Source organism: Aegilops tauschii, chromosome 7 (genome assembly GCF_002575655.3).
Source record: "Aegilops tauschii subsp. strangulata cultivar AL8/78 chromosome 7, Aet v6.0, whole genome shotgun sequence".
Taxonomy (NCBI): Eukaryota; Viridiplantae; Streptophyta; class Magnoliopsida; order Poales; family Poaceae; genus Aegilops; species Aegilops tauschii.
Genome location: NC_053041.3, coordinates 283840716 through 283856371, shown reverse-complemented (window position 1 = coordinate 283856371; position 15656 = coordinate 283840716). Strand labels below are relative to the sequence as shown.

General features: G+C 46.5%; 2 protein-coding genes across 5 annotated transcripts; both read right to left on the bottom strand.

Annotated features, from left to right (window-relative positions):
* Window positions 1–204: 204 nt before the first annotated feature.
* Window positions 205–6822, bottom strand: LOC120969420 (uncharacterized). Its single transcript, XM_073503031.1, has 3 exons — window positions 1907–6822; window positions 1209–1485; window positions 205–1101 (listed from the first exon to the last, which is right to left on the bottom strand). Exons 1-2 carry the CDS (start codon window positions 2462–2464, stop codon window positions 1330–1332), a joined length of 714 nt encoding a protein of 237 aa, XP_073359132.1. The 5' UTR covers window positions 2465–6822; the 3' UTR covers window positions 205–1101; window positions 1209–1329.
* A 547-nt stretch (window positions 6823–7369) lies between these two features.
* LOC109738399 (heterogeneous nuclear ribonucleoprotein 1) lies at window positions 7370–12094 on the bottom strand. 4 transcript variants are annotated; one of them, XR_002226803.4, is made up of 7 exons: window positions 11845–12094; window positions 11714–11754; window positions 10544–10707; window positions 9835–9940; window positions 9574–9743; window positions 7840–7952; window positions 7370–7703 (listed from the first exon to the last, which is right to left on the bottom strand). XR_002226803.4 is itself a non-coding variant. In XM_020297501.4 (6 exons), the coding sequence occupies exons 1-6, from the start codon at window positions 11910–11912 to the stop codon at window positions 7911–7913; spliced, it is 591 nt and encodes a 196-aa protein (XP_020153090.1). In that variant the 5' UTR covers window positions 11913–12094; the 3' UTR covers window positions 7737–7910. The 4 variants fall into 4 exon arrangements, 3 of the variants coding, with proteins under 3 accessions (XP_020153090.1, XP_020153091.1, XP_020153087.1); XM_020297501.4 differs by lacking the exon at window positions 7370–7703 and having other exon boundaries at window positions 7737–7952; XM_020297502.4 differs by lacking the exons at window positions 7370–7703; window positions 7840–7952 and adding an exon at window positions 7982–8315.
* Window positions 12095–15656: the final 3562 nt, after the last annotated feature.

Sequence of the window (15656 nt, the reverse complement as noted above, 5' to 3'; positions counted from 1 at the left end):
GTATTTTGGGGTTGTAACCCGCCCTGGCTTTGGACTTTAAGTCGCCAGTGTATTTTGGTCTGAATAGTCGTGGTCATGAGGATGCAAGTCTTCGAGTTGTCACCCGCACTGACTATTGATTTTTAACCTGCCAGCATGATTTGACTCTACAGGTATGTTTTCAACTATTATATGAGACTACGAGTCTTCGGGTTTGGTAACCCGCCTTGGTTTTTGACCTTAAGTCACTGGTATGTTTTGGCTTGAATAGCCTTGATTATAGTGTTTTTAGTAGTCATATAAGGCTACATATGTTTGGGTTGTCACCCGCCCTGGCTTTTGACTTTAAGTCGCCAACATATATGTTGTTTAATTCTTTGTATGATCACATCAGGCCTATCTTAAAGATTAAACTAGTGGATCAAAAGTCAAGATCAATATGCACGAAGGCATGACATGGCGGACCATTGTTTGACACTACCCTATTACAAGGCTTTACGCTGAAGCCCAAAAAAGTTTTGAATTAAGTATTTCTGGAGCTGCACTCCCATAACCCGGCCCGAGAGCCGCCTGGATCATCATCACTATGCTCAGTTGTCTTCCTGCCGCCTTGAAGATTGTGGGTCATCCTGCACCGGCTCTTTTTCGTCGATCATCTGAAGATCAGCCATTGTCCAGTCGATGCCGATTAAAGCTTCGAATGTGGCCTCATCATTTAGTATAATGGAATGATCAACATCAGGGCGACGATATGCTTATGCCAAGAAGGAATGAGATTGACAACATCATGGAGCTGGCGGCTTAATCTTTTGGTTGTTGTTGTCATAAGCCCGCATGTACTCGTTTAAGTTTAGCTCTTCAATGAGCTTGCAAGCCACGTGCCGCATCTCTCGGACGCATTGATTGAAGCCTTTTTCTTCAAAGGTTGACTGGTCATCCTTGAATTTCGGGCACCCGGTGGCTATTTCCTCTGGGCCAAGCTCAGATTGCCATGCTTTGGCCCGGCCAAGAGCCACGATGGCTCCGTCCACAAGACCGCAGAGAGTGCCAGAGTATAACTGCTCTGTTAAAGAGTAAACCGCCTTCAGCTTCAATAACATGTCTTGACCAAGACTTGCACTCCTGGGGCATGTTAAGAAGTTATACAAGAGTCGCCCAGCGAGTTAGTAATGCATATATATATGAGAAACCAGGCGGGTTACAAAATTTGAATGGCACATTACACTTACCGAAGATGGCAGTTGTCATTTGAGAGATGTGTTGTTTTAAGCCGGATAACTCTTCGATTACTGGCTTAAGCGCAGCTTCAACATCTTCGGCCTTTTTTGCTAGAGCAGCCTTGTCAGTCTCCTAGGCGGCTCTCTCAATGTCAAAACCTGCTTTAACTTTCTCAATTTCTTCTAATGAGGCCTTCAGCTCGGACTTGGCCTTGGAGGTTTCTGTCTGCTGCAGCTTTAAACTTTTTCTTAAATCGCCAACTTGCGATTCCTTCATGTTCAATTCTACCTGAAATAAATATAGCAATGGTTACAATGCAAGGAGCAAGTTTGATGAGGTATGGTTAATCAAGTCCCAAGCACATTGCAAACAATACACTTGGCACTTGGGGGCTAATGTAGGTCATTTTAATCTAATTATGACCCGGCTCACTTCATTAAGTTAAGCCGGCCCTTGGGGGCTACATGTTTGGATTTCTTAAGTGACTATAAGTCTCGGCTCACTTCATTAAGTTAAGCCGGCCCTTGGGGGCTACATGTTTGGATTTTTTTAAGTGCTTATAAAGTCCCGGCTCATCTTGCTAAACTTAAGCCGGTCCTTGAGGGTTGCAAATTGGAAAAGGTTACAAGTCTACAGCATACTCACTATTTTCCTATACTCTAGACTTGACGGCTATATAAGTGAATATGGAAAGGGGTTAGCAACATACCTCATAGCGTTCCTTCATAAGGTTCACTAAGCCGGCTTCCAGGTCACGACTAGTATGAAGGCGGTTCAGATAGCCTGCGTGGATGTCGCTTGCACTGAGGGCAGTGTAGCTTTCCAGGTCCAGCTTCCCCTTGCCTTTGTCCAAGGAAGGAGATTCTTCTTTGGTACCATGCTTAGCTAGCACATTGGAAGCCCCTGGAGCTGTATGAGTCGTCCCAGTGATGGTCACGTCATTAGAGTCCTTTTCAAGAGGGATCGCTTTAGCTGGCTTTGGAGGAGTCGACGACTTGGGGCTCGGCGGGTCATGGCTGGCCGCCGGGTTAAATTCAGTATCCATTTCAAATTCAGTATCCATTTCCTCAGGGACGGTGGCATCGATTGACAGTGGCGGGTCATTAATAGGTTTTGCCGGGTCTTGGGTGAGGGCCTCAGAAATATCTGCAGACTGCTTCTCTGGTTCAGCAGTTTTGGGATCCTTTGAAGACCCGCCCAGCTTCTGTTTCTTGCCTGCTTTGGCAATACCTCTGCAACAAAGATACAAAGTATATGAGTGTATCATTACAAGTCATTGATAAACAAATGAAAATACTAACCCTTGGGCGATCTTGAAAGTGGCCATCTGAGTCCCGGAAGAGTCGCCGGATGACGGAGGCGTCTTCTGATAATTTGAGTTGGAAGGATTAAGAGGTTGACGTATGAGGCCGGCTAATGGATAAAGAGAATTTGGGTTATGTGGAACCTTATGTCGACGCTTGCAAGGAACAGGCGGGTTAGGCAAGCCGGAGATGAGGTCGTGAAAGCCGCTACTCCGGGTCGGGCGTCTTGAATCGTTTTGTTGTTTCTTCAAAAGAAAGTTGGGATCCAAGTGAGCAAGAGGATGACAAAAATTCACCTTCCGGACGACCCATCGAATTTTGTTGGTTGGTAAGGGTTCTGAGCCGGAGGAAATTATACTCTGCTGCGTCTGCATGGCTGGTCTCTGCCTCTTCCTGAGAGGAATCAGCATTAATAAGTTGCATGAAAATAAAGCCAAGGGAGTCAAGTTCTACCTCCGACTCATCATCAAGTTGGAGCATTTCTTCAGCTAATGGTTTCTTGGGGCGACCTGGACCACGAGTTTTTGTTTTGGTCTTCTTAACTGGGGCGGCGGCTTGAAGTTTCCTTCTCCGGAATGGAGAGTCGGCATGTATACAAATGAGCAACAGAAAATTGAAATAAGGAGAAAGTTACAAAAATTGATGAAAACATGAAGTTTGATCTAATGACTTAGAGGAGGAGCCAGGTTAAGTGTGCTGAAAGGATTTAATCCCACTTTGCTGCAGCTTTCCAGGGACTCGCCGAGCAGCGTCTTGACCATCTCATTGATCTCTTTATCAGTCAGACGAGCTGGGTTGTAGCATTGTGGGTCTTTTGGGTCACCAGTATAATGACACATTAAGCCGTCGCGCTGGCTCAATGGCAAAATCCTCCAGGCGACCCAGCAGCAGACCGGGTCAACTCCAGTTAGGCCATTGGAGAGCAAGGCCCTTATCTTTGAAAAGGTGGCAGCAAAGGGAGCGCGTTCCGTGGCAGTTAAACGACCTGGAAGCTGGCCGGTGGTGGTAAGCCGGTAGGGGCGGAAACCTGGCAAGGGGTTCTCTCCAGATGGGGAGGTGTCTTTGCAGTTGAACTAGGTGAAATTCCAGTCTTTGGGTGACTGGGCAGGGTGGCTGAAGGAAAAAACTACATCTCTTCGCCTTTGGATGGAAACGCATCCGAGCTCAAGACTGGTCCCGCCCGTCTAACATTTCAGTTTGACGGTTGATATAAAAGTAGTCTCTAAACAGATCAACAGAGGGTTCTTCCCCAAGATACACCTCGCACAACACTTGGAAGTTGCATATATTGGAGACAGAATTGAGGCCAATGTCTTGTGGATGAAGGTTGTAGAAATGCAAAACATCCCGGAATTTTTTTGACCCGGGGGGCGAGAAACCACGGAGAAGATGATCTGTAAAAACTAAAACCTCCCCTTCTTGGGGCTCGGGGGGGCATTCGGAGCCTGGAACCCGCCAGTGAATGACCTCTTGGGGAGGTAAAAACCCCATGGTCACGAAATCATTGAGTGTGCTCTCCGTGACTTTGGAGGCAATCAAGTCACAGGAGGTGGGAGTCTTAGTCATGATGGTGAGTTAAAAATTATGGTCTGAGGATAAAAGTATGGCAGATTAATGTATGATGATAAACCGCCTGAACGATCATACAACAATTCAACAACGATGATCTAAACATAGTTAAAAGGCTATGCATTATGGGCTAATGAAGGATTTGTGAGCCGCCCTAGCCATGGAACGGAGCAATTTACCAGATTATAAGTACATGGCGGGTTAAGTTGAGAAAATATAAGCCGGCAAACATTGTCGATGGGTTATACAAAACTTTGGATTTCTTGGCGGGTCACAAAGTTGTTATTTAAGCCGCCCGAACAAAGAATGGCGGGTCAGTTGTCTATGAAGACAAGATGGTTGAAATTACGCTAAGTATGGAACAAACAAGTTTCACGAATTGTGCCTAAAATTTTGGATCTACGGCAGTTCGAGAAATGAAGAACAATTCAGAAACCTAAGGTGCAGCAGTAGAAAAAGTGGTAAGCCGTGCATGGATTCTGAAGAAAAGGGATCTACACGAGATGCAAGATAAGGACTAAAAACTGCTACCGCCCCGCATCTACTTCGTTTTTGGATTGAACTACATTTTCTAAGCGGAAGGTGGATGAACTCGAGAGAACCGCGATGAACAGGCCGGTGAACTATATGAACGGCTATGACCTAATGCGGATCTGAAGCGGAAAAGAAGGAGTATCTGATGAAGTTGAAGAAGAGCGGGGGTGCGCCGCCGGTATCTGGTCCGGTCAGGTTGATGCAGCGGCCTTTGTCGGAGTCGCTGGTGAAGAACGGCCGGAGCAGTGGAGCTCTTGAGCGGCGGAGGTCGCGAGGAGGAAGAAGAAGTGGAAGCGAAAGGGGGTAAAAGTGAAAAAGGAACCCCTCCGTGCCTATTTATAAGGGAAAAAGTGAAACCGTGAAATGGTAGGCGCGGAAATCGAGGAGACGTCATAATTATCTTAACACTGGAGGCGCCTCAATTCTCGGACGACCAATTACTGTAAAAAGGTCCGTTGTGATGTCATAGGTTTTTTCTGGATTTATCTCGCATGACGTCACGGCGAGTTACAGCGATTTGTTCAAAGGTAAGCATTGGAAAGAAGACTCGCCAACCAGAAAGTGAAGATTCACATGAACAAGTTCAAATCAATCTGGGGCCTAATGTTGGGGATATAATCCCGCCGTGTGACCCGCCCAGGAGGGGCCGGGTTACACTGTTGGCGACTCAAGAATAAAAGGCTTAGATGGGCCTGAGAAGACATGAAGACTAGAGGCGGCTTAAGAGGCGGGCCTGTTGAAGGCCCAAGACCCGGAGGTGTGAGCCGCCCGATGGTGACTTGCCTGGTAAGGCAAGGCGACTTGGAAACCGAGTTGGTCACGTTGTGTGATTCGACTTGGACTCTTGTAAAGCCCAGGGCCTCGACCTGTGTATATAAAGGCGAGACCCTGCGGCGGGTTAACTCAAGAAACAATTAATCGATAGCTAGGTCAAGCGATTCCGCTCCCTTGTAATCGATATTCAAGCAATAGTAAACAAAAGCAGGAGTAGGCTTTTACATCGTTGTGAGGGGCCAAACCTGGGTAAACCATGTGTCCTTTGTCCCGATCAACCCCTACAAGTTAACCTATGTTGTGATGGCTCCACATCTAAGTCCTTTCACAAGGGCATCTGTCGTGACAAAACCACGACAAGGGGCGTCGTCATGCCGCGTGGAGTGACGCAGTGCGGCTAGGCAATGTTGCGACAGATGGCCCGTGCTCTTGGTAGTGATGGCGTGCTACATGTAGGTGTTGCGAGCCAAGCTATGGGACCACCGTCGGTACGGCGAGGCGATGTTGCATGAGTAATGTCATGTTGTGGGGGAGCGTTGTTGTGCCATGAGGCATGCTACAAGCCGGTGTTGCGAGCCATGCTACGGAAGCGCCGCTGATACGACGAGGCGATGTTGCAATGGGTGGTGGCATGCTGCGGCGAAGCACTGTTATGTAATGTAGCCGTTGTTGCGAGCCATGCGACGGGAGCCTCGTTGATACAACGAGGCGATGTTGCGATAGGTGGTGTCATGCTGCGGGGAGCGCTGTTGTGCTACAAGGCATGCTACAAGCTGGTGTTGCAAGCCATGCTACGGGAGAGCCGCTGAACGGCGAGGCGATGTTGCGATGGGTGGTGTCATGTTGCGGTGGAGCGCTGTTGCGTAATGTTGCCTGCTAAGAGCCGGTGTTGCGAGCCATGCTACGGGAGCACCGTCGATACAACGGGGCGATGTTGTGATGGGAGCTTTGTTGTGCTACAAGGCATGCTATAGATTGGTGTTGTGAGCCATACTAAGGGAGCGATGTCGGTACTGCAAGTCGATTCTACTGGAGCGGCATTGGTGTGGCAAGCCATGTTCGTCATGAACGTATGTGCTACGAGGGGGAAGCATAGGTGGGAGGGTCGTGGTTTGTGTTGAGCACGAGACACACTGTTGTCATCATGTGATCCGACAGATTGCCATGTTGCAAGGGGTGGTCGTTCCCGCTGCAAGTCATGCGAGGAAAGTTGTAAGGGCCGGACACTGCTACCGCAAAGCCCTGATAGGCAAGGCTGCAAGGGTCGGACAACATTGTTGCAAAGCCCGATGCGTCATGCTGCAACAGGCAACTGTCCATACTATTAAGACAGGACGTGTAACGCTGCAAAGGCCGGCCAGGCCGCTGAAAAACTCTGTCATCGTTGTTGCAAATCGAAGATGTATCGCACTACAATGGTCGACCGTTGTTGTTGCAATGCTCACCGAAGCTGCAAAAGGTATAAACAAATTTGTGCTTCTGAGATTATCAACGAACCGCTGATGTCAAAAAACGTGTACGTGCATGGAGCCTAACGACATAATCCTTTTCTTGGTTGACCAATGGCATAATCCTGACTGGCCGCCTGTTTGACGTTACCGTACATGCGGCTTTCGGCTGAAAGCAATGCGTGCGCGCCTGAAAGTAATACTCCCTCCGTTTCAAAATAAATGACTCAACTTTATATTAACTTTAGCATAAAGTTGAGTCATCTATTTTAAAATGGATGGAGTATTTGTGTAGGACAGTTCGCGTTCACACTGACCCAGATGCCAGATGGCACAAAAATCTGACGGTTGGCCTTAATCCTATCACATGGCTTAGACTAGTCACAATAGGTAGTAACTAACATACATATGTTACTAGTTTATGTTACTATCTCTATAGTGGGGAGTAACATATGTGTGGTGTCATGCAACAGTTCATTTATTAGATTGTAGACTCATCTTGTCTTGATATGTATGATGTTACAGTACCTAGCTATGTTATCATATAGGAGTACCTCTCTTTTCACCCACATTATCTATTTTGCCTAGAGATATGTAATGTTATCATATATGTTACTCCCACTATGGGTAGTCTTAGAGCATGTACAACGATGTACACTCAGCTGTCTAGAAGAGGTTACAGCTAGGATTTTAGATGACGTGCGGAAAGAAATTGAGGAGAGAGAAATAGCCCGTCGGTACAATTAACGACGATCTGCAGCGAGAAATAGCCCGTCGGTACAATTAACGACGATGTGCAGCGCTTGAAAATCGCTCGCTGCAGACGGTCTTTCTAGCGTTGTATCGATTGTGTCTGCAGATACGGCAACTGCCCCTTCTGTAGACAGCATGAGTGGTGGGGTCAGTCAGAGGCGGATGAGATTTAACTTCGTAGATTAAATAACATATTTTTCTAATTTTAGGGTGTTACAGATAGTAAGAAAGGACGGGCCTATTGTATGAGCTGTTTTTACCGCTGTCTACAGGTAACGTGGAGGATCGCTGCAGACTACAGGCGTCTGGACTGATGTACATAGGAGGCGGCTTAAAAATCGTAACCATCATCCGGCTTACGCGTAGATGATTTCTGTAGAAAGAAAAACATAAGCTTGTGAATAGACAAAGTCATTTGGTTCAAATCTATATAAGTTTTGAAATACTCCCTCTGTAACTTTTAATAAGACATTTTTAGAGTCAACTGTGTCAAAAAACGTCTCAAAACTATGTAATGAGATGCACTCCAAATCCAAAAGACAGACGAAATTCTAGGATTATCCTTTTGGACAAAGACTTTTATGCAGCTAGCATATGGTTATGTTTCACTAGATGACGGTGCTCAGAAATATTAGGCTGTTATATTAACCCAAGGATGGATAATCTTCATGAAGCCTTCTGATATTGCCGGACAGCACTCCTCAGCCCAAACTTGGTCAACCCTGGTTCATGGCAACTGTAGTTTGATGGGTAGAGAAGCATGAGAATGGATAGTTTGGATCACCAGGGACGTGCAAGGATTTATTTCTACCACTCTTTTGCTACTTTATTATAAACATAATCTACAATGCACATGTTACGCTATGACAAGTACCATAGTTCTATATCATCCCAAACAAAACCGTCAACACGGTAACTAATAAAAGCTAAAGTTCAGACAAACTAGCAAGCATTTACAGAACATGGGTTCGACCATTACAGGGTTCTCTAGTATGCTAGTGATTGCTAAAATCACAACTTCAAAAAGCAACCATGTCGAGGATAGTTATGCTGGGCTAAATCCTTAAGGACACTTTCCAATCATCAATATGGGTGATATCGTCCTGGGGCAAAACTTCCCCTATTCATCATATCAGGTGTGCCGCCAGGTGCATAAACACCTAGTGCAGGATCATATGCCCCAGCATACATGGCGCCACCAAAGCTATAACTACCAGGGCCACCAAAGCTCTCATCACCACCCCGCCTGTAGCCACACAAGTTCCCTCCAGCATAAGGTCCATCAAAGCCTCCTCCATATGGCCCAAAACGGCTAGGATAACCAAAGGAAGACATGCCTTCATAGCCTCCTAATCCCGGATAGTAATGACTGTATCGCTCATGGTAGTCACGTACCCCGCCGTGACCACCAACAAAACCTCCATGGTTCCTATAAGGACCAAATCCACCATTGTTGTAGCTGCTATAAGCATCAGCCAGTCCACCACGGTCATCCCCAGAAGGATGGTCCCTAGAATCCCTACCATATGCTGATCTAGAATCACTACCAGTTGATGTTGGCAGATTTGAGGATTTCTTTGGTTCTGCTTTCTTGATCTCCACCTACAAACAAAGCAACTGACCTAAGTACTGACAAATACAAACCTATAGGTCCTCGCTACCAATGATCTGTAAAGCATGATGGTCCATGACACTAACACAGTTGTTGACATGTACTCCCTCGTTCTCAAATATAAGATGTTCTAACTTTTTTCAGAATTGGACGTATATTAGACACGTCTTAGTGGGGTTCACTCATTTCGGTCCGTATGTAGTCCATATTGAAATATCCAAAACATCTTATATTGTGAACAGAGGGAGTACAAAAGAATGAAATTTCTTTTGGCAGACATTAATTTGAAGTGAAACTTCTTTACACGTTTCAACCTGTAAAGTATTACAGTGGAGGGGCTAACAAATGGTGGCATTTGTGTTATGAAATGCACAAGACTCACCTTCGAACCAGCAAGATCAATCATATTCCCATTTGCTAACAGATCATCTACAACCTCCTCAGATTCAAAAACAACAAATCCAAAGCCTCGGGAGCGTCTTGTTTGATGATCACGCATAATCTGGTGCTCAACCACAGCTCCATATTTTTCGAAGAAATCCTTGAGATCATCTAGTAATAAACACATAGAATGGATGTATAAGGAAGCAGACTCGCAAAAAAGAATGGGAAGCAGACAATATGATTCCATAACGTATAATACCTTCTGTCAGTATTGGGGGAAGGCCACCAACAAATATCTTTTTAGTTCTGAAATCCTTAGGGTTGGACTGCATATAATCTTTTGGAATGGTTCTCTTTATCTCAACCTGGAAACAAAAACAGGGAAGCCCACGAAGTAATTTCCATTACAATCATGTAGGAACAGGGAAGTTATACACTAGGCATATGGTACTCGAGTGCCAATCTACATAGAAGAGAACATGAGTTTTTTTTATATATACAACAACAATAGAGCTAACAAGAACCTAAAAATGGCAAAATAGAACTTTAATCAAAGCATATTTGCATAGGCCAACTTAAAAAAATGAGCAACTGGATTCACACAGTTGATATCAAACTGAACCAGAAACACCATAAATTAAAGAACACAGAGAAACAGACTGACATAGGTGCAACTAAAACCCTATTAGCATTTCAAGTGCTTGATGAATAATTATAATTGAAAATGAAGCAAAGCATCAAATCAACAAGTAAAATAGATATATCAGAAGATCAAGATTTTATAACCAGTAAGTTAACATGGATGAGTATTTAAGCAGGCCATCTATAATGAGCATATGGAAGTCACATGCACAAGGTGTAGGCATTAACAGTAAAGCTAGAAGTGCTTAACTTTATAAAGTATAATAAACAGTTTAGCAATTGTGAAGCTGCACTACTAGGTGGTGTATTTAGAACACAAAACTTACTTGCTTTCCATTGATGACATGGGTGTCCTCCATCACTTTATCAACAATAGCAGGGTCAGAATATGTAATAAAGCCAAAACCCCTTGGCTGAGATGTCTGCTTATTTTTCATTATCACCGAATCAACTATCTCCCCATAGTTGCCAAAATGCTTCTGAAATGTGGCTGTCATTGAAAATTACATATACAAATTAGTACTAAAATATAACTCAAGAGAATATATTACTCAGGGATTCCCTCCATTCCAAAACACATGGAAGTTTTGGTTTGTCCTAAGTCAAACATCTTTGAGTTTGACAAGGTCTATAGAAAAATATTTCAACATCTACAACATCAGCTGTATATAGTATGAAAATACATTTTATGATGAATCTAATGACACTAATTTGATGTTCTAGATGTTAGTATATTTTCTATAGGCTTGGTCAAGCTTAAAGATGTTTGACTTAAGAGGACAAACCTAGAACTTCAAGCATTTTGGAGCGGAGGGATTAACTGGGGTAGTATCTATATCAATCAGATGATTGGTAAAGAACCAAACATAATTGACTCAAACAGTGCTAGTCCGCTCATGCTCCTCTGTAGGCATTAATTCCCGTGGATCAATTGCAACCCACATTGTGCACAAACAGCATCTCCTTGGTCGTGAAAATAACTTAGTAGAGTAATTTAATACGTCAAATAATCTCATGAATAAACAGATGTTTTGCTTCAATACTACAAAACACAAATAGCCACGTGATATGCATGCCACGGGTTGACAACAGTTCCGAATAAAACCACACAAAAAACTACAATACTAAGCACATTTATGTGGCCGTTGATAGAATTTATTTTGAAGATCAAAGGGGGAAGCAATCATAGTATCGTCTTGTCAAAATTTACATGCTACAAAGTCCGCACACTAACTCGGTGTCTCGCTCGACTAACTCGGTGTCTCACTCGCATTAATCAGTGCAACAAAAATAAGCGTATACATGAAAAAATAGAATATGCCTACAGAATCTAATTAAACAAACATACAAATGCATTAAACTGTAGAAATCTAGTCCAGTAAATACCGATCTCTACACGATACGACTGAATCGAGATCTGAGTGACCACATCCAACACAAGGCGCCACAAGCATCACATACCTACAACATAACAGGAAGGAACCAAAGCGAGTTACCTAGTGTGGTGTCGCGCGGGAGGCCTCCGACGAAGATCTTCCTGGAACACAAAACCAAACCCAAACAAATCAGGCAGCCAGATCGAGATAGCTTGACAGCTCGCGAGGAGAGGGGGCTGGGATTCTCTTACCCGGGGCTTCCGCTGCCGCCAACATCGCCGCCGCCATAGCCCTTGGGTCTCGCCTCCGACTTCCCCATGGCAGCGCTAGCGAGATAGGGTTCCGGTCCGTCCTGGGGGTTCGGATCGCGCGTCCGCTCGGTCGATTATCTGATCGGTTTTTTTCCTTTTTTGAGGGGAAACGTTTCCCTCCGGACGACCGGCCGAGCGTTCGGGCAAACTTTTCCCTCCGGACGTCCACCCCTCGCTCGCTCGCTTTTCACACGGGAACCACGTGCGCTCTGTGGACCTCAGCGACAGCGAGACGTCCCTTTCCTTATCTCTTCCACACTGCATTTTTTTTTCTTTGCTTCTTCTTCCTCTTGCCTGTTAGAAGTAGAATTGGGTTTAAGTTAGAGGTTAGAAGATGGAGATAATTTATGTTTAAACCACGTGTAACTTGTCTTATACTTCAAGCCTCTACTCCTCATGTACTTCTATATATCATACAAGGGTCAGATCAATACAACAACAATATTCACGTACCCATCCTATACTTTCTACATGGTATTAGAGCGGTTAGTCTCACGACACTGATCCTAGGTTTCTCTACCACTTTCGCAGCACGCCGCCCTCGGAAAGATTAATCTTCTCTCCCCGGGGGCGCGGCATTCGATTTGATCAAAGATTAGATTGGTTCATAGATTATATCAGTTCCATAGACTAGGTCAATTCAATTTTCGAAATTCTATTAGATTAGGTTTTCTTTAGCCACCAAATAAATCTTTGAAGACCCAAATTCCGGTGAGAAAAATCCTAGCAGATCGGTGCAGAAATCTTTATCCCAAACCGGCGGTCAATCCTACGACACCTATCGACGTACGCGGCGGCGATCACCTGCGGCATCGAGCTACACGTCTCGTGGCTTTGGGCGGCTCCCTCGACTCCAGGCACACCTTCAATCCGGAAGGCCGCGCCGGCCGCGGCATCATTGCATCGTGATGGATCAAGCCTCAGGCTAGCTAGCTTTGCACAGGCTGAGAGATCAAGGGCAACGACGACCACCTCCTCGCGTCCACCAGCGAAGGCCACACTGCCCACACAGGAGGGCTGGCCACGAGCATGCGCGGCAGGAATCGCGCAAGCGCGATCCAGAAGAGCGGCCACCGGCTCCTCCAACAGCCACCAGAAGCCTCCATCGTCAAAGATCCATCCAGCCATGCGAGGAGATGCATGCAGCAATACATGGACTCCGCCTCCTCCCGTCGCGTATATGTCCACATCTACTTCGACCGGCAAGACGGGAGCTGCACCCCGACGGGTCCGCCGCCCGCAGTTCCACACAAGCGATCGCCAACCGCAGCTACACCTCCGTTCGCGCATACGCGGGCATCGACACCGGGGGTGCCGCGCGATTGAGCGACGCACCAGCCGCCGACCCACGCCTGCACCGAGCGATCTACATCAACCGATCTGCACTACACCGACATCTTCCGAACCGAGACACCAAGCTGTACGACTTCGTGGCGTCCGAGAAAGAAAGAAAGAAAAATTCTTCGTCGAGCACATCTACAGAAGCGACCACGACATGTACCATCCACACGCCAGGCCGGTGTGGAAAGCGAGCAATTCTTCATCGACTTCTTCGACACGACACGGCATCGACACCCCGTCGTCACGAGGGACGCCTCCAAGCGATGCATTATCGTCGACACGCCGCTGCAACTTCATCGCCAAGATCTTCATCAACGTGGTCATCACCAACATCATCGTCGACACACCGCTGCCGCCTCATCCACAAGACGGACACCTAGCGTCCTCTGACAGACTTTTCTGCAAGACTGCATCGACACAGCGTTACTATAGTGACGACCCCTACACGGCCACACGGTTCTGACAAAACCGATGTGTGCTCGATGGGTTTTCTCCGGTCCTGGCAAAACCGATGGACTCATCACTGACGGCACCCTCTGACATCCGCAAGGTGCATCGTCCACGTTTGCAGCTCTGTCACAGCGCATTTTTTGCGCCTCCGGCTTTGTGCGGCTTCATCATCCACGACGACTAAACCATCGACCACGGCTACATCACCATGATCGGCTACCTCGACATTGACATTAATGGCTACGTCTACATCAACTCATTGGCAACAACTCCAGTCAACAACGTTCGCGTCATCAAAGAGATAGCGAAGGCAGCAGAAGGGGACGCAGTCACCGCACTAGGTGTCGACCCATCAGAGACGCAGTTGATGATGGCGCAGCAGAAAAGACGACATACGCGTAAGACTTCAAATTCAGTCGCAATTGTCCGCTTCACTCCCGCTACGACTGAGGGGGAATATTAGAAGTAGAATTGGGTTTAAGTTAGAGATTAGGAGATAGAGATAAAATATGTTTAAACCACGTGTAACTTGTCTTGTACTCCAAGCCTCTACTCCTCATGTACTTCTATATATACCCCATACGAGGGTCAGATCAATACAACACAATATTAGCCATCCTATATTTTCACATTGCCCGCTTCTTTTCCTCTAGCCTTATACACTGCATGGTGCGCTCGTCAGCGCCGACGGCTCAACCTCCTGCTTCTACGAGTAGCTCCTCCCCCACCGCTGGCAAGCATCTCCTCCCCAATCGATGTGTTACCCACGGGATCGATCTATTGCTTGAACTCGAGAGAATTACGGGGATACAAGGGTTCCTGGCGTCACGTCGAGGTCTGGATCAGATCGAGAGAAAGCTTGGGGAAGGTGAAGAAGGCAGGTAGGAGAAGTACAACCAATCTGGCATATTACATTCGATGCCCCTGCAGCCACGCACGCTCTGACTACTTGTAGCTAGGGCTGCAAACGAGTCGAGTTCGAGCGAGTTGGACTTGGCTCAGCTCAACTCATATTAAAATTTGAGCGAGCTGAAATTGAGTGAAGCTCAAGATCGAGCTGTAGAACATGACTCATGCTCAGCTTGTAATGATCTCGAGTCGATCTCGAGCTCGTTTCAAGCTAAATGAAAGGATAAAATTATAAAATCTATGACTATTATTCCAACTAGATGAAATAAAAGTAAAAAAGGCTTTCTCTAATTGAAGGTCCAACCACTCTTCATGCTCAACTCATATTAAAAGGCTTTCTCTAATTTCTCGGGGGGGGGGGGGGGGGGGGGGTGCTACAACCAGTTTATGTGCAACCGCAAAGACGGGACCTGCACCTGAGAAAGATACAACCAGCCAGCAAAAAGCTTCAACCGAGGTGAAGAAAGCTTCAAGTAGGAACTGTGTAGCAGAAAAAGTTGCAACCGTTGTACAAAAAGCTTCGATGGTAGATGGAAAAAGTTTTCTGGAGGCTCCCATTTCCACAGAAGCTGCAACGTCCCAGATGAATTGCAGCGAGACGAGGTGGCGGCGGCGACTGCCAGCGGCGACTGCCAGCGGCTACTCTAAGGGTGGACGGCCGGCGGTGGCCTGCGGACGTTTAATGGTGCTGCATGGCCTCTTTTTTCTAGGCAAACGCTAAGGTGAGGAGCATCACGAGCATGCGTGCAAGGGCAGTTGGGGGAGAAGAGGCGGCGAAGTGGCGGCGACCGGCGGCATGGGAGGTGGTCATCCATGGCGAGTGCCTGCGGCGTCGGCGCTCCTGTTCTCTGCTGGCGTTGCCGGATTTGTTTTCGTGGAAGAAAAAGACACGAGAAGCCCAGATCTGACGGTCGTACATGCATGCATCCAACGCCTGTGTTGCGACCGGCCCAAATTTGGGACGGCATGTCGGCGCCTATCACGCGCCTTTTTTGAGGGGTAAGAGCATCTACAACCGGACCTCTCAAACCTGCCTCATACGCTCGGGCAAG